The 19,863-nt window shown below is 39.8% G+C and overlaps 1 protein-coding gene across 1 annotated transcript in view; it reads right to left on the bottom strand.

Moving 5' to 3' along the window:
- Positions 1-19,863, bottom strand: part of HABP4 (hyaluronan binding protein 4) — a gene marked incomplete at both ends in the record, with an annotated part of 31,150 nt that overhangs the window by 3,463 nt on the left and 7,824 nt on the right. Inside the window, 4 exons of the mRNA XM_080637421.1 lie at positions 789-954; positions 7,385-7,468; positions 9,720-9,881; positions 10,758-10,905. Coding sequence (XP_080493547.1) covers positions 789-954; positions 7,385-7,468; positions 9,720-9,881; positions 10,758-10,905 — 560 coding nt within the window. The remainder of the gene's footprint in view (positions 1-788; positions 955-7,384; positions 7,469-9,719; positions 9,882-10,757; positions 10,906-19,863) is intronic.

The raw sequence follows: 19,863 nt of genomic DNA, 5'->3' as shown, positions 1-19,863 counted from the left end.
ATCCATAAATGCATGCAGTCATTAAGAATAAAAATTCCATTAGGCTAGACTATTTTGGCATCAAAAATCAGAAATCTTAGTAAGCAAGAATCTGTGAAAGAAGTCTCCCCTCTCACCCTAATCATAGAAAAAAAAAAACCCTAAAGTTCTTCCTAAAATGTGAGTTCCAGTAGAATTGTGGAATAAAAGTTAAGGAAAAAAGAGACTTGAGGTGAGGGGAAGCACACTGCTACAGAACAAGCTCTCCAGAGTTACTTCTAAGAAGCAGTACCCTAAAAGTGAAAAATAAAAAGTAGTACTAAAATAATCTCTGTATTCCAAATGTGCAGTAAAAGCTGTTATCCAGCACAGATGAGAAATAGGACATTTAACATCCAGACTAACCCAAGTTTAATATATATATATGCAAGCGTATACTGGCAAGTGGGCTAAACAGGATTCAAAGTTAGGGTAAGTAGTGTTTAGTAAACACAAGTTCCTCTAGCAGCACTACCAGAGATCTGCCTAGGTGGCACCAGCAAGGACACACGTTTTATATTGCTAAGTGTGAGCCATAAGGTAGAACAACTTGATATATTTGTAGACAAAATAGGGGTGATGATCTGAGAAAAGAAAATGAACAGACAGTAAGTTTAAAGCAAGTTTTGAAGCACATATGTCATTACAGTAATCAAGCTTAGATATTTATTTCTAGGCTGTTCAGAATGTACTAAAACTAGTAAAAAAAAAAATAGAGACAGTTTCCTAATGCTGGGTATAAAGCAGAGAATTCCTCAAGCAATGCTTACATGATTGCTGTATTTTGACTTGTGAATCACCACTGCTCTGGAAGGAACAATGGATTCTGGCTTCCGAATGTTGAATTCAGGCTTTGGTCGATTCCGTTGCTGAAGACTTTTCCACTCATCTAATGTCATTTCTTGAACTACTTCCATTGTCTCTCCTTCAGGAACTCTAGAGATTCATAGTCGTAAAGTAAAAACCATTAGCTTGCAACATGCCAGCACAAACAAAAATACTAAAGCAAGGATATTGAACAAAACATTCGGATTATTTCTCATAAAATTACTATCCTCAATTTCACTTACTCCCCACAGTAACTTGATGTGCGAGTCTTACGTTAATGTAAGTTGGAAAATATATTTAATCACCTGCTTGAAATTACTTGTATGAACAAATGCTGTCTCCAGCCTCCTGTAGTAAGTTCTGGTATTTATCCAGTTTCAGTAAAAGTTCAAGCACTTCGGATTCTAGACAAAACCAGTCTGTCTTGTAATGTAACATATTCTCTACTCTGCTGTTTAATAGCGAATCTACAGTTTGAAAACTGTATTAAAATACCTCAATTGCACGGTTTGTACTGCAGTGACTTGTACTGCAGAATGACAACGAGACAGACTGATGTTTCAGTGCAGCCTTCAGCCATGGTGCTCACACTGTAAGATCTTCTAAGTAATTATTAACATTTTCTTTGTTAATTTCATAAAATGCTTCTTTCATTTCTTTCGTCAGATGTAGTAGCATACAAGGAGACAGTATTTATCATCTGCAAAACTAGGTTAACCCTAGTCCAGTTTTAATTGGTCACAAAGTGCAATAATGATGGTATATTCAAGGAAAACACATGGAATTCATTGGAGTCTGCCTTGCGTATTTTTGAACTGTAAAGATGAAAGTCCAAGGCTGTGTCTGTATTCATAAGACAAAATACGTAAGTCAAAACTAAAGATTCTTCTCCACACATCACTGCTTGACTACCCTTCTGCCACTTTTCGGAGGCTGACCAAGATTGACTTGCCCAAAATCAGCAGCTATTGGAGTACACTATGGGTGCAGTGTACTGGTATTTACGGAAAGCTGTCTTCTACTTAGTAGCATCACACGCAGGGAACACAGCTCGCTTCATCATCATAACTGTTTGCTGAGAAACAAGTGCAGGAAAACCTGCACTGATTACTCCCAAACACTTGAGAAACCATTTCTTCCTTTTCCCACACAAAACATTGCGATAGCAGTCAAACTTGGTTACGTATTTCCCTAACATTGATTTTTCCAGCAAACCCTTTCATATTAAGGTCCTTTCTGGTAGGAGAACTACGTATTTGGTTTTCCTCACTCACTCACAGTTCTAAGTCTTGTTCTAACAAATGTTGATGATTTTTCCAATGTAAATACACAGCTGATGATGCAAGCTGTAAATTTATTTTATCATGCAAAGACACAGAGTCAAATGACAGTGGAACTGTGGATTTGGGTTCTGGAGTTGTACAAGCACCCCATCAGAACACACAGATCTGTTGGAAATGTTTTGTACATTTAGAACTAGCCTGTATAAGAACAGGCCTGCTCCCTCTTGATACTGAAGGGAACCTATTCATTTCTTGCAATTCAGAATGACACAGTATCTTCCTGAAGCACCCGGCATATGACAGGTAGAAGCAGAACTGAACATTAATTTGGGTTCTAGAACGGTTTTAGAAGCAGTTTGCAGAAAAAGTAAATAAAAAAATATGCAAGTGCTGTACTATATGCCTACCATCTGACATGCCTTCATGCCCTGCTAGTTGAAAATTCCAGCTACGTGAACCAGAAGCTAAAGGTTAGAAGACTGCTAAGCAGCTGTAGCTGTACAGATTAAGAAGATCTGAAACTGTATTAGAAGGACTGTTAAGAAAAAAAGATTAACTGGTTTAGTGAGTTAAATAAAAGAAACATGCAACTGCTTCTGGAAAAACACCAACAGACAGTGTTCCATGTGCAAGAACCTTAAGGAAACAACTCTACCCCAAACATTCCAATTCGTTGTCCTCAAGGGTAAGAGGCCAGATAATTCTTTTTTCATCAATTATCTGAAGCTTCAGTTTTGGGAATGGGTGCTGGAAATGCAGGACCAGTTGCAAGCACCCAGAGGAAATAAAAAGAGAGAAACTACACTAATAAAAAGGGGTTCTATGAAACTGGTTTAATTTCTTCCTAAGCCACTACCTGTGGGACAGAATCAGTAAATGGCATATCTGAACTTTAGGAAGTCTTTTGTCATCCTCTCCCATTAGGTTTTCACCACATTAGGGAGACACTATTTCAGTCCTTGGTAAGAGCTGTAGAAAGATACAGAATTAGTTGCAACAAGTATATGACAAGGAGCTGTCAATTTTTCAACTTGCAAAAGAAAAACAAGCATCTGAGTGGAGCTATGAGGCCAGCTCTGTGCAGTTATCAGCAGTGTAATTTTCTAAACACATATTCTAAGGCACAAAGCTTGTGAAAGAAAAGGGCAATAGCACAAGTGTTCAAGAATGCTGAAGGCCTGACCTTAGCATTTCAGTGACATGAAATGCTAAGGCCAAGTAAGTAATTCCAAAACAACCAACCAAAACAATCACCACCTGCAAGTCCGAAGGACAGGCAGAAATACATATTCGGGCAAAAGTATCAGCTATCACAGAAAAAACTAGCAAGGCAGAAGCTCCAAAGGAGGGACCCCAAACTCCCCAAATCATGCAAGAGTATTGCAGTTTACCAGTCAAACAGAACTTTAAATCAACAGCATTTTTCTCTTCTGCAACAGTGTACTATCATAAGGAGATACAGTTTTGTTTGGAACACATGCCACTGCTCGTGGAGTGGAAGAAGGTCTCAACTGAGTAACGTCTTCTATGTGGGAACAGGCAGAAAAAGTCCAAAATAGAACTGCAAGATGGACAGGGCTGAACACATGATCTACATGAGAAACTTTAAAGAGATGCTGAGGAGGAAATGTGTAACAGTAAAAAAGAAGGAAACACATAACAGTAAAAAAGAAAGGAAATTTTGCACATTCATGGTGTTTCTCAGGAGAAAAACACCCCAAACACAGTAATTTCTATTTTCAAAGTATTGGAAAGACCAGCAAGGAACACCAAACTCTCTATCAGTAGAGGACATTAAAGTCACCTAGACAGATAGGAAAAGTGGCACAGGTATGTCTGGTCATACCTCAAGTCACCAAGATCCCTTTTAGATCTAAACTTCTGTGATTTTAAGACAACACAAGGACATTTCACTAGACAGCAACTTGACTTCTCAAAAAAAGCAAACACAAGTATTGCTTTGGTAAGTACACATCTATCAAAAATGACCACTTACCTGTTCTAAAGGAAATACTAGTCAATTTACACTGCAAATATTTGGCTTTTCAACCATAAAGAATGGTTTGATTTTTACTCCAAAGGATGGCTTCAACTGATAGGTTATTAGCAGTACAAACGTGCTTTAGGATGCTAAGACTCTCAAGGGGAAACACCTCCGACTAGTGAATCACAGCAAAAGGAACCTGTACATTATATTTTGGTCAGAGACTTGATTGTAGCAGGTTATTCTGGGCACCGAGCCTGCATGGAAGTGCACTCAGTGCATGACTTTCTACCTTGTAACCTTACACATTTTCAGTAACTGCTTGGTGTACATCTTCATTAATCACGCATGCCACCAATCATGCTTACAAAATACTGTGAGATACACTAAGTGCAGCCTCTGGACAAGGGCAAACTGAATTCACAGTGCAAGTAGATACGAAAATACCAAACAGTAATGGTTCCTACAGCCTCAGTATTTTCAATGGATGACCATAAACCTCTACCTATGCCTTGTTTACTGTGCATTCCGTTCCTGCAGGAAACACTCTATGTGAATATAATAATATGCAGAAGAAATGCCAATGCCACTCAGCTATTTGGCTGATTATTTTAATTAAAAATGATAGCAGGTCTTTTTCAGAATGTTTTTTCAGATTCAGCTACACAAAGCGAATCCCTACTCAGCTTTTACCAAGAAATCAATTATATCAATCTTTCCTATTAGACATAATTTACAAGAGTTAAACAAGGTCATACCAAGCAGCAACTGTACAAGTGAACTATATAAGAAAAATACTGAACCAAATCCTGATGAAGAGCTGGCCTGGTCTGTAGATAGCTGTCTGTCACTCTTAAACAACTAAAAAAAACCAACCAACCTCCCATCACCCAACCCCCAAAACAAAACAAACAAAATCCCCAAAACCAAACAAGAGGTAAATAGCCCTGCAAACTTGAAGACAAACTTTTGAAGTTTCCTATTAAATGACCAGAAGAACATACAGCTCCACCAAAAAGGAAGCCAGTCCTATGTGAAGAAGTGCAAGAAAGCCCCATAGAATAAATACTAACTCTGCAAACATCTTTGATAGGAATTGATCAGACTTTGTCAAACTGAGTAAAACCAAAAATCTCTTCATTTGAATTACCAGCCAACACATGAATGTTACGTTGTTCAGACAGTGAAGACAAGTTCAACTGAAAGCACCTGTGAGGAAAGCTTATACTGCTGTATACTTGTACATTCTATACTTACTGCTTGCAGCAAAAATACCCCAACTATTAGCATGGAGTTTGGGATGCTATAAGCAGAGATAGATATTGTTGATATATTCAAGAAAACATGAAGATATGGAAAAAAACACCCCTGATTTATATTATAGAAGTATTAAAGAAACTCCTTTATGTCTTCTCCCCCCTTTCTTTTAAATGGAAGCAGTTACAGCAGGAAAGAGTGTAAAAGAAGAAACAAACAACCCAAGTCTTCCATCTCTTCCTCAGTGCAAACATAAAACTGCAGTTAAGCAGTAGGGAAGAAAAGGATTCTTTGGAGTCGCTGCATTTAAGAGTCAAAATGAGAACGATTCTAGCAGTAGCTTAAGCAAACACACATCCTACACCCCAGTATTGAGAATGTAGCAAAAGCAGAAGGTAACCCAGTTAGAATATTTTGATGAGGTGTCTTACCTGCCAGAAGCCAGCACCTCTGGAGAGCCGGGGCAACCTAAGCATGTAAGACCTTAAAATACATCCACCAGCTCTTGTTTTTTAATATTAAAAGAACAATTAAAAAATATTCCACCTTATAAAGGTGTATGCCATACAACCCTCCCTAATTACCTACACGATATTCACACATCTCCTATTATAAAACACATAGTCAGCAAGCTGACACTATTCCCAAAGGTAAGTGCAACGAGGTATATGCAATTCCTATTTTGTATACAGATTTGTAAGTCTTCAGGACACTACCATACTGGAAACATACACAAACCAGAACTTTGTACTTGGAGGTTACTTGCATTTTTTAATCTTACAGATTTCAGTGGACTATTCCTAAACAAAGAGTTCTTTAAAAATATGACGAGGAGTAAAGTCTCCAGAAAGGTTCACAGTCTGATTGAACACCTAGTGATTCCTGAGAAAGGGAAAAGAATTAAAGGCAACTGGCAGATTCAGTCAGATACTTCTTCCACTTTTCGCATGCCTTATGCTCTACAAGGGACTGACACCAGGATGCACCTACAAAGAGCCTGGAGGTGAAACATACAAGCCTGAAACAAATAAAAAGTACTTGTAGCTGACAAATAAAAAAACCAAACTGAATAACTGTTCTCATATTTAGCTAATACCATGCATTTTTTATAGTTTATGTACATTACCCATCCAATTCTAAGTTAGTCTAGATACAGTTTTCTGGAAGTCCAATCAGTTAATTTCAGAGACAGATTTCCTCCTATATAACTGTTCATTAAAAGCCAGTTTAAAATTTAAAAGAATTGAAGCTGTATCAATTCCACTTCTTACAAGAAATTAACAAAGCCACTAATAATTGGAGCTGCACCACTAGGTCAGAAGGACTTATTCACCTCATGCTATTTGATTATTCTTTAAAGTCTTTTACTTGGGCAAGACTGTCCAGTTACTTTTTCTTATGGCAGTGTTTATTTGCCAGTGTTTATTTGTAAATTCTCATTGGACACTGATCAGAATGAAAGCCAGAAAGCTAGTAGATTTCTCTCTCAATTTCCCTACTCCTAAGGCTCCATGCAAGACTATTTCCAGTAAGTTTCAAGCTCTGCAAAGGCCCTTCATGCATATGTGACAACTGCATGGTAGTAGTGTCTGATGAATACTGACTTACAGAATTTTATTTTAGTGTATTTTGATTGTGTTTGTATGATTGCAGAGGCATCTTCAATACCTTTTTCTCAGAGAACTTCAGAAAGCAGGGTAGTTTTTACAAACAGGCCAAGTTAAAAGGATAACAGGCAATATACAGCTCCTTTTTAAATTATCACCAAATCTTAGGAATTTAAGCATCACTAGGCAACCAAATGCAATCTGCAGCTGTATAAACCAAGCTTTAGTGAAGAATTAGGGATGCATTTTCATGATTCACACATACAGACAAACCTTTCCTATTCTTAAATATGTGTAGTAGCAAAACTTCTCTGTTCACATTTCAAGCGTGTCTCCCAATACAAGTATATCAGTAAGTCAACTGTTTTCTTTGCATTTATAAAGAAAATACTGTAGTGAGACTATACTTGTTCAGAGACTCTCCTCCAGATGCCCCTGGCTGCTCATCTGTTTCTGCAGTTTCTTCCATAGGAGCAGTCTGTTCCATCCCACTAAAATGGCAAACGAACAAAAAAAACCAACAAACAAATGCATCAGAAAAAAAGCCCTTACTGATCAATAAATCACTTTTTTCCAAGAATTCCTTGAGACAGAAAAAAAAAAAAAAAGAGAGGAAAACTCTTCTAGAAACATAAGCAGAAAGTAGGCCTACTAAGTGACTAGTTAGATGATATCCTGGGTTCAGCAGTAGCAGTCATTTTTCTCCTTCTTAGTAGCTGGTGCAGTGCTGTGTTTTTGACTTTCAGCCTGGGAACAGTGCTGATAACACCAAGGTTTTTAGTTGCTGTTCAGTAATGTTTAGTCTGACCAATGACTTTGTGAGTCTCATGCTCTGCCAGGGAGGAGTGGAAGCTGGGAGGAAGCAGAGACAGGACACCCAACCCAAACTAACCAAAGAGGTATTCCAGACCACAGCACGTCATGCCCAGTATATAAACTGGGAGCAGTTACCCAGAAGGGTTAGATCACTGCTCGGGTCAGGCTGGATTTTAAGTCAGCAGGTGGTGAGCGGTTGTATTCTCTTCCCTTGTTATTTCCTTTATCATTATTATTATTGGTGGTAGCAACAGTGATTTGTGTTATACCTTAGTTACTGGACTGTTCTTATCTCAACCCGTGGGAGTTACATTCTTTCAATTCTCCTCCCCATCCCTCTGGGAGAGGGAGGAGGAAGTGAGGGGGAGTGAGCGAGCGGCGGCGTGCTTCTGAGTTACCAGCTGGCCTTAAACCCTAACAGGCAACTAACAAAATGAGAAGCACGAGAAAAATCTGACTTCTATGTACTATCAAAATAAGTGAAAAGCATGCATGAAGACAAAATAATTTAACAGTAAACAGTAACACCAGTACTTGATTACAGCTTATCAGTGATGTTTGGGCTTGCCTTTTTGTTTCTTTTCTACTATTAAAACGGTAAAATTCATACTTGTTTTTTTCCATAACATGGACATTAGTTACTGCCCTCATTTGACAGTGAACAAGCACTTTATTTTAAATATGTATGCCTACCAATGGAATGAAAGTAACACAACTTTAATGCATCATTGAGCACAATGAAGGCACAGACATGCTTTCTGAATTGTTTAGACAACTCCAATTTAATGCCACTTCTACCACACACACTACATCACAAGAAAGCATTGGCATCTCATGTTTGTATCAAGTTCTGACGCTAATGAACTAAAAATATAATGGATCTTAAATTTCTTGTATTTTATGAAGTTTACACAACCTTCCCTGACTTCCTATAGAAGCTGGTTTTGTGATTTTAGTCAGCTAGTTTTGTGCTGTCACCTCAGAACTATGCTACGCTAGCTGATCCTTGGCTTTGAGAAGGAACCTAACCAATCTTTTAGTAAGAAATTTTATAGAAGAGATGGAAATTAATACAACATTTCATGAGAATGTGGAATATTAAGTCTGAAAATTATTACCGATCAAGGCTGTATTTTTCAGCCTTTTAACCAGATTGTCTGAATCCATGATTTAAGTTTAAAAAAAGTTTGGTTGGTTGGTTTTTCTTTTTTTTTTAACAATTTCATGAATCACTGCGTATATGGCTAAAGATTTTTGCTGTTAAGTTCAAAGTGCTGCCTTTTCTCTGTCCTTTACCAGCCTTCAGTTAAAGAGTTCTACATATATATAAGAACAAAAGCTACTGGAAAGAGTAGCATTTTGAGAAAAAATCATATTGAGACTACTGAGAAAAATCATAGCTCATTTCAGTTAAAAGACTTGGCCCCCATCAAAAGAAATGTTGGCAGTCTTACTTGAAGAAACATCACCCATGCCTTTGCTACAATTTAATCTCTCTAATATGGAGGAGGTGAGGCCAGAAAACTGCAAAACTATTATTTATCACAACAACTAATAGAAAGCAAGACTCAAAATGTACATGAAATCGCTGAACAGAATATGTTAATATAAGACAGACCATAGCAAATGATGATCTATAACAGGCACAAGTATATCTTTCACCTTGTATCATCTTTAACTCTTCTCCAGCTGTAACCTCCACTTCCACCCTTTTTGTCAGCTGGTTTCATTTCTCTAGAGAGAAAACAAGGGTTCTGTGAGTTGAAGAGCTTGTTTTCACTAGGACCTCAAACTAAAACCAGCACTGACTTTTTGCCAACCAACCTGGATATAGAAGAAGGGATCAGAATACTTAGGAGACACTACTGCAGGGCTGGCTATTGCTTACCTGTACACCAAATAAGAAGCAGCACACAGAACACTTACATTTTCACATTCCTGCTTTGTCTTTCAAACTCCCGTCTTCCTCTCTGGTCAAAGTCAACAAAACTTCTATTTATTCCACTACCTCTTCCTCTACCTCGCATTCCACCTCCTCCACCACGACCTCTTACTGGCCTTTCAAAGTGGTCTAATCTTTCAGTTGATCTAAAAATAAGATTTCTAGTCAGATTTTTGTTCAGACAGAACACTTAAAGAAAAGAAAAATTGCATGGTTGTATTTGTGCAGCTGTGAAAGACATTAGAGTATTAGAGCTACCACTCAATGTTTACAGCACATCTTTACACAGTACAGTTGTGTTAGTTTTGTCATTAAAAATAGATATAAACTGAATACAAATAACAGGAATAGAAAGTTCAGCCCTTTATTGGCAACACTGAAAACACCCACGAAGTTAAATAGTACATTATAAAACTGTCAAACCCGCAACAGCTTTATCAGTCAACAGCCCACTGTCTAAACACAGACTCATATCAATTGCTAAAAATTTTCTGGGAACTTGTTAAATACCAACTATTGTGATATAAAGTAAGAACAGACATGCTCCCAAGCATTAAAGGTTTAGGTGGGCTTTTATAGTACCTGTAAGGAAAGCAAAATTGACATGCATTCACTATCCAGTAGTGAATAGTATGACAAAAGTTTATTTTCAGTTTGAAGAGTACAATTCATTCAACTTGGAACCTGCACTGCATGTTCTGCAAAGCTTGAACGGTACGAGAGCTCAGACTTGAACATTTATGCTGCAGACTAGGGGTTAGGTTTTCAGATCCTCACACTGTTCAGTTTTGCCTTATATTTCTAACATTTAACAGAATCATTCCAAATCCATCTGCAAGGAAGCTGAAATTACAGCTCTGGTGGGCAAGAACCAATCTTTCAACAAATCTACACATTACTAATGCAATCATACCTTCAAGTTACATCTGGCTACTAGATTTGTTTCAAGGTTAAACTTTTCCCTTCCCAACCCTGTGCAGACCCTCCACGAGGCATCTTACTTCTCCCTCTATGATACATACCTTTCCACTGTGGGTTCCACTTGTCCTTCTGTTTCATTGGAACAATATCTTCCAAAATATGGTCTCTGTTCATTTTTGTCTTCTTTCACCTCTGCTCTTCTGTTATTGAATCCTTGCTGTTCTCCCCAGTAGGGTGCTTGCTTCTGGCCTACACAAACACACATATACAGATTACTAACAGTTTAGTAATAACTGAATTGCAGTTATCAAAGTACTGACTGAAATGAGCTGATTACACCTTACAGTCTTCTGCAAGTCCACCCAAACCAAAAAGCACTTAATGTTGCCAGACACTGTCTGTTTTAAAGACATTCAACTACTTTCCCTTCTACCTCAGGAAAAAAATACTATGGATATTGACAACAGGTCACACATTTCCAGAAAAGACAGGCTACAGAAAAATCTCATTTTGCTCTCAGAAATGGAAAACAAAAACTGTTTCTCTCATGTTCTCTCAAAGATCTTGCTAGTGTACTACAGAACAAGGCAGAAAATCTTCAATGGACGACATGAATTGCAAGACCGCTGCAGGAGCAACAAAGGTGGGAGAAAGAGGAGAACTGTTAGACATTAGTTGTCTGTCATGAGACAATACACCTCTTGCCAAATAAGCTGAATTCAGAGGTCTGAGCCTGCACCTTTTCTTTAAGCTCACAGTTATGATACAGGGGGCTTGATATAAGAAACGCTAGTGCCTGGAAAATATAAAGTACTTTTTAGCTTAACTTAAGTTGTAGAAAGAAAACAATGTTTATGTTATAAGTCTGTGGAATTCAGGGGCCCCACTAAACATGAGTTAATTGTTTCACACTAGTCTTCTAAAGTATCTTTAGCTTTAAAGAACAACATTTGTGTTGTAGGTCTGTGGTGAGGTAACAGGATTTAGTGGCCTCACTAACCCTGAATGAGTTATTTCACACCATCCTCCTACTTACCAGTTAGTTTAGAGACAGAGCCTCCCAAACATCTGCTAGCTTGGGATACTCCTTGCCTGCCCATCCTGCAATACATTTTGCAGGAAAGTCACCCTGTTCTCAATCTTTGCTAGTTAACAGAAGAATTACAGACATGGTTGGTTTCAGCTAATTGTGTGAGTGCTGGAGCGTCCAACTGTGCCGAAGGTGAAAAGTTTAAGAAGAGGAAGACTCATTTACTTCATCTTGAAGACCCCTACTCACAAGAGGAAGCCTCATTTACTTCATCCTGAGACCCTAGCCCATGACTACGGGGGGGGCACTGCGCATGCGCAAAGGACCTTTCAGCTCATAATACAAAGCGGGGATAGGTCATGAATATGTATAGGCGTGTAACTTTAGAGGATAAACGTAGAGGGAAATGGCACTGAGGTGTGCATACTTTGGAGGAGCTATCCCCATGCACCTCAGTGCTGAATAAAAGCATACCTACTTTACAACTTTAACCAGTTGTGGAGTCAAACCGCGTATCAATTTGGCGAGCCAGGCAGGAGATCGGCTGCTCGGCTGCAGGATCGGTTGAGGGGCGGATATCCTAGGCACCCCAGGCCACTTGCCTGGAGGAGCTCCGCTATTGCCCGCTCACTGTGGGGACAGACAATAACCTGTGCACGCTACGGAAAACGGTATGTTTAGAATCTGTAATTTTGGGGCCTACAGGTCGTAATGTGGGGGCCTATAAGTCGTACGCGTGGCCCGGGGCTGCTGGTAAGGCACAGCAAAGTTCCCCTTTGCAGGTAGGGCTTGCAAGCAAGGGGCTTGTCGACCAATAGAGCAGCTGCCAGTAATCCTAAGGGTGGATCGGGCGAGTCTGGGCTTTCGCTGCATCCCAAGTTCTGGGAGCCAGGACAGACCTGCTAAGGGAAGCAGGTGAAGGGTAGGCGAACCCACCAGGTCTCCAGTGCATCTCAAATTCTGGGAGCCAGGACGGACCTGCTACCATAGTAGAAGCAGGAGAAGGGTAAGTGGAACCACAGTGCGTGTGAGATCCTGCGTGTGTTTGTGTGTGATTGAGACGCAGCATAGCTACGAAGCGAGTGTGGAGTCCAAATCGGAGGTTTCGTGTCTCTGCAAGGAGAGCGGCTGGAGATGGATGAAGCGTCTATGTTTTTCCGTCCTGTGTGTCCTGTCTGTGTGTAACATAGCGGCCAGAGCTGCCGGAGCTGTCCTGTGTGTCCTGTCTGTGTATAGCATAGCGGCCGGAGCTGTCCTGTGTGTCCTGTCTCTGTATAGCATAGTCGCCGGAGCTGTCCTCTGTGTGTTTGTCTTGTCTGTGTGTAATCATTAAGCAGCACAGAAAGTGGGGGAGGGTCCAGCTACCCCTCCCGCAGTGGATAGCTTTACACCAAATAGCAGAACTCGAGTCTTTAATAAGATATGCAGAATGTGCCTCTAGATACAAGGACGAGGGGATTCCCTGTGTGCCCTGTGGGAGTGTAACTGTATATTACAGGTGGCATTTCGCGTAGAAATTGTGGCAGTGCTCTCAGTGTAGATTCCACTTTTACAGCCACTCAGGGTACCAGTGGGGCAGATATAGCTCGGGGTGTCTTACGAAACACTGGTAGGCAGGAAATTATAGTTTCCTAATCGATTATTCTCTGGGACCAGAAATAAAAGGATTACTTTGTGTAAAAAGCCACAAAGTCCCAGAGGACCTCCAGGAAGTTAGAAAGGAAAACTGGGAAAGAGTTTGTGAAAAGTATCAAAGAAGATTTGAGGAGACATGATTACAAAGAAGAAAATAAAATGGGAACAAACCAAAGTAAAGAAATATTAAGAAAGAGCCCCTTAGAGTATATTTTGGTACATTGGAAAGAAATTACAGGACCCGGGGGCACAGAAAATAAGAGAACCCTGATTAAGTACTGTAATCAATGATGGCCTCTCTATAAATTAGAAGATGGGGCGAAGTGGCCACTTAATGGGACATTGGATTATAATACTATGTTACAACTAATGTTATTTTTAAGAAGAGAAGGGAAGTGGGATGAAGTATGAAGTATGCAGATATGTTTTTCACTTTAAGAAACCACCCGGAGTGACAGACACAATGCAAAATTAATATAGCTTCGCCAGATCCCTCAAATTTGGCTTTGGAAAAGGACAGGGAGAAACGAAAAGTTAAGATGGAGAGATGTTGTTCAGGTTGTGATACTGGGGAATGATGTTTAAAGTTAAAAAACAGTAATCAGGAAGATAGGTAGGAAAATTATGTATCACAAGTACCTCCCAGAGGAGCAGCCTCTGTATTTGTCCTATCAGATATTGATAAGGAGGAAGAGAGTGCTGTCACTGGCAACAAGCAGCAGATTCACATTCAGAGTTAAGAAAGGGTTAAACCAGAAGTGCTGTTGCAGAGGCAGGCATCTGGAGCCCCTGCAAAGCAGGGTGAGGAGCTGTGAGAAAGGAAAAAAAAAAAAAAAAAAGAAAGTAAAACAAAGGGGGAAAGGAGGGGAGCTCGGGTAGCTCCTGTGTTTAAGCCTAGGATGAGTGCTGGGCCAGGTGTTGGTGGGAGTGCGGGCTCTTCTTCTGTGGAACCGGATCGGTGTGCGTGCTATGGGGAGTTCAGACGCTGGAAGTGAGACTGCTCTGGGAGGGAGTGCCATAGGGTGCCTCTGGTGACTGAATTGGAACTAGACTGACAGGGACCAGGGAAATCTTTCCTAGCAGATCCACTGGTTATAATGAAGCTAGGGGACAAAGAAAAGGAAGTGGAATTTTTAGTCGATAGGGGTGCAAGGTATTCAGTTTTAAACGAAGCTTTAATGCCTTTGGGGAATGATTATATTATGGTAAAAGGAGCAACTAGCCAAAGTGAAAAGGCGTATTTTGTAAACCATTAAAATACCAATTAGGGAAACAATGGGACATTCACAAATTTTTATATATGCCCAACTCCCCAAAGGCCCTCTTGGGGAGGGATTTATTGGAACAATTGGGGGCAGTCATCACCTTCAATGAAGGCGAGATCACCTTAAAGATAAATGACCAGCAATACATAGAAGTGTTAAGTTTAATTTTAATTACACACCAAACAGGGGAAAAGATTAGAGAGGATGTATTAGACCAAATATTTCCAGGAGTATGGGCTACAGATATACCCGGAAACCCCAAAAATGAACCCCCAATACAGGTCAAGCTCAAGGAAGGAAAACAGTCAGGGTCAAACAATACCCTTTGAAAAAGGAAGACAGAGAAGCAATCTGCCCGATAATTGAAAACTTCTTGCAGTTAGGGCTATTAAAGGAGTGCCAGTCTGATTTTAACACCCCTATATTACTGGTCCGTAAACCTGATGGGACATATCGGATAGTACAGGACTTAATAAGCCAAATTGGAAGAGGTAATAGACCAGGCCAACAATGGCAGATTGACTTCACAGAACTGCCAAGAAAAGGGGGGTATAGACATTTTTTAGTCTTAACAGACACCTTTTCAGGTTGGCCAGAATCCTTTCCAACTACAAGCACAAAAGCCCGGGAGGTAATGAAGATATTGTTACAGGAAATAATACCACGATATGGAGTTCCAGCCACTATATCTTCAGACAGAGGACCACATTTTATTTCAAATGTGGTACAACAAATTAACAAACATTTAGGTATTGACTGACAACTTCATACTCCCTATCACCCTCAGTCAAGTGGTCAGGTGGAGAAAATGAACCATCTAATTAAACAACAAATTGTGAAATTGGTTCAGGAGGCCAGTCTACCTTGGCCCCAGGCACTTCCATTAGCTCTGTTGAGAATTCAAACTAAACCAAGAACTCGAGAAGGGTTGAGTCCTTTCGAAATTCTGTATGGAAGACCATATGGGGTCCAACAAGGAATGTCTCCCCAAGTGGGAGAAGAAACTATGAATAACTATATAATAGAGTTAGGAAAACAACTCAAGAAAATTGAAAAACATGTGGCTGGAACTTGAAGCAGAGGACTGGATAGTCCCGTACATAAGATACAACCTGGAGATTATGTGTATATAAAATCTTTCAGACCCACAGGGAAAGAAGAAGATCTCAAACCAAGGTGGAAAGGGCCGTTCCAAGTACTACTCACAACTTTCACAGCCATCAAAATTAGAGAACAAAATGCCTGGATTCATCATACTCAAGTCAAGAAGGCTCCAAAGGCTCCCTGGAAAATCACGTCAAGCAGTACTAACAGACTGAAATTAAAACTAACTCGCGAAAGATAGTGTTCCATGGATGTTAACACAATGTTACAGTTGTAATCAGAATACACGTCCGGGTATCACTTACTACCTGGATATGAGATAAAGGTAGTGCAAGTGCTGCACATATTGCATGAAGCTTGACCCAATTATAATAGACTTATATAAATCTAAGTAGCATAGCTAGTTAAAATGAAGCTGTTATTTATATTAATCCCTTATATCTATACCATGGTCCAAGCCATAGAAAAAGAAACATCAAGACTAGGGTCGAACACGAATATCTGGCTCACATGGGCAAACAAGACTGGGGTTACTGATTTCTGTCTGACCTTGGCACGGGTGGGAAATCCTTTTCAAACATGCTTAATTGGTATACCATACTTGAGCCCATTTGATTTTCAGGGATAGGTAAGGAATGACTCGGTTCTAAATTTACCACAGTGACCGAAATGGTCAAGAGGGCTCGAGGAACCAGTTGGACAATTGTATCAGCCCAAATGGGTGGAATAATAAAAAACTTATAACCATTCCACTATCCCGATGCAAGAACTCCAACTCCTGGGATCTGACAGAACTAATCAGAGCTGCATAACTTTTAGTACATGGTCAAGCGAGGTCCCTGAGACTAAGCTAACTAGCGGGAAGACATGGTATCATAATATAACTGCTTACTGCTCAGGATCATCTCCAGTGTTATGGTACAATGATAAAATACCCAAAGCTCTACCCCCAGAATATTTCTTGATATGTGGAGGCCGTGCATGGCCAGGAATTCCTTCCAAAACTTTTGGAAGACCATGTTATCTAGGTAAATTGTCCCTGTTTGCAGCCTCCAAAAGACATGGAGCCCAAGACGTAAAGGGCAACCTCCACAGAAACAAACGATCCATTGAGCAATGAGGCCCGAATTGCGATTCTACTTTAAAAATCCGGAATCACACAGCGAGATTTTTGGCAGCATTATTTGTACCAAGTTTAGCTGCGGGGAAAGCATTGGCAGATATACATCACTTGGCATGCTGGGCGGCTAAGCAATTAAATATAACTTCAGACATGATATCCTCACTTGCCACAGACATAGGTAGTGTGAGACACGCATCTTACAAAACCGAGCAGCAATTGATTTCTTATTATTACCCCATGGACATGGGTGTGAGGATTTCAAAGGTATGTGCTGCATGAACTTATCTGACCATTCTGAATCAATTCATGCTAAGCTGCGAAAATTGCAGGAAAATATGCAAGAGCTTAGAATTGTTGGAGGCGGTCTGGATGAATGGCTAAATAGCCTAGGAATTACTGGATGGTTCAGGGACATATTTAAACAAGGCCTTCTAATCTTAGTTATAGTACTACTCATTTTAATGATTTTACCTTGTATAATACAACGTATATCAAAATTACTTCATAAATCGATAAAAGGAACATGGATAGCTCTGTCATAAATAATAATCATAGAATACAGTAAAAGAATTTACTCACTTTATAGAAAAGGGGGGACTGATACAGGGGGCTTGATATAAGAAATGCTAGTGCCTGGAAAATATAAAGTACTTTTTAGCTTAACTTAAGTTGTAGAAAGAAAACAATGTTTATGTTATAAGTCTGTGGAATTCAGGGGCCCCACTAAACATGAGTTAATTGTTTCACACTAGTCTTCTAAAGTATCTTTAGCTTTAAAGAACAACATTTGTGTTGTAGGTCTGTGGTAACAGGATTTAGTGGCCCCACTAACCCTGAATGAGTTATTTCACACCATCCTCCTACTTACCAGTTAGTTTAGAGACAGAGCCTCCCAAACATCTGCTAGCTTGGGATACTCCTTGCCTGCCCATCCTGCAATACATTTTGCAGGAAAGTCACCCTGTTCTCAATCTTTGCTAGTTAACAGAAGAATTACAGACATGGTTGGTTTCAGCTAATTGTGTGAGTGCTGGAGCGTCCAACTGTGCCGAAGGTGAAAAGTTTAAGAAGAGGAAGACTCATTTACTTCATCTTGAAGACCCCTACTCACAAGAGGAAGCCTCATTTACTTCATCCTGAGACCCTAGCCCATGACTACGGGGGGGGCACTGCGCATGCGCAAAGGACCTTTCAGCTCATAATACAAAGCGGGGATAGGTCATGAATATGTATAGGCGTGTAACTTTAGAGGATAAACGTAGAGGGAAATGGCACTGAGGTGTGCATACTTCGGAGGAGCCATCTCCATGCACCTCAGCGCTGAATAAAAGCATACCTACTTTACAACTTTAACCAGTTGTGGAGTCAAACCGTGTATCAGTTACAGTATCCAATAACCAGAAGAGGGTCACCTCCTTCTGGTACTGTTCTCTGGAATACACGACCATTCACCTACATTAGAAGTCACTGGGTTTAAGTGGCAGAAACCCAAACATTAAGTACAAAGACTCCAACACCACTAATTGTTAAAATGTCAATATATTTCAAGGTAAAACATGTTTAAGCTTTTTGTGGATTTTTTTCAGCCACTGTCAGGATTAAGGAGGAACAGGTTGGGCAGGGTGAATGCAGAGAAATTGTGTATTATAGGAGAGAATAAACTGGGGTTATCCACTCAACCCATACACATATATAGCACATGAAAGAAAAAAAGCCTATTCTACCCCACAATATTAAGATAAAATTAATTCATAGCTCCACAGAAATGCCCTATAAGATCTCTGATGAAAGCTTTGGTGGCAAGCACGAAGACTGTAACATCACCTTTAAAAACAAAACCTCAAAGAATTATCCACTCAGCAAATAAGGTACAAGAATGATAAAATAAGCTTGTTATGCAGTGAGGACAGTCATACCTGTACACAGAAGATAGTTTTGTCTGTGCTGCAGAAGCAACACAAGCTTTGGTTTTCTTTAAAGTACACACCACTTAACATAAGATACTCCAGTAATTCTCCTCAAGGTTTGAAGTTTCCCAGCTCTCACAGCAGCAAGCATACTTGAGTTCCAAAAAAACTACAATGTACATTCTGGATAAAGGGCAACTTTTGAAACCAGTTTCTCAGTAAGCCGTTCAAACCAGGATGCTTTAATAAATAGCAAAACTTTAAAGAACACAGAATTGTACATGCTGTTAGGAAACATGTCTACTCTATACGTATCTCAACTATACCACCAACTATACAAGTGATAATTCCATACCAGAATCTTGCTGTGGAAAGAGTGACTGATTTCTGACCTAATGTTTACTTATTTTGTTTGGATCTGAACGCACAACTGCAATACATAGCCCATTTTTATTTATTTTTCAGTTTCTCACTGGCTATCAGAAACATCAATTATTTTAAACAGATTAACTTGGCAAGAATGCGCTAGTCAGAGACCACCTTCCCTAAGTACTTCCTATTAACCTCGATTACACCTTCCGATTCAAAGAGCTCCTTAAAACAAGTAAAGCAATGCCAAAACATTCAGGTACAAAAGTAATTTTAAAAACATGGTCTTCAGTTCTGTTACTCAGTACCACTTAGAAGTAGTTCAAAGTCTTCTTGCCAGATACGCCAGTGTATTATGTGTCACTAGCACTGATCATGCTAGACACAATAGTCAGCTCTACTCTGACTTCAGTGCAAGGCTATTTCACTTTTTTCTATCTGGTGGCTATAATTACTACAGATGGATTTTAAACACTAGAAAGGTGGCACTTACTACCTGTATAAAAACACTTTTTAACCGGTCTGACAGACATGCAGCAGTGCCTTAAAGCAGTATGCAGCAACTACACTTCTCTAATACGCCGAGTCACCCTCAGGGCAGAAGCTTGTGAATCAGTTCAAACACCAGCACAAGTTTCAGCTCTGCATATAAGGGCAAACTAAACTGGAGTTTGGCAGCAGTGACAGCATAACCTATTAGGATTTTAATCCTCTGCCATATGTCTGTCCCAGTGCAGGCTCATTTTTATTTAGGCAGCTTAAGGCCATCTACAC

Source organism: Psittacula echo, assembly GCF_963264785.1.
Source record: "Psittacula echo genome assembly, chromosome: Z".
Taxonomy (NCBI): Eukaryota; Metazoa; Chordata; class Aves; order Psittaciformes; family Psittacidae; genus Psittacula; species Psittacula echo.
The sequence above is the reverse complement of the archived record's forward strand: the minus strand, read 5'-3'. Positions and strand labels throughout refer to the sequence as shown.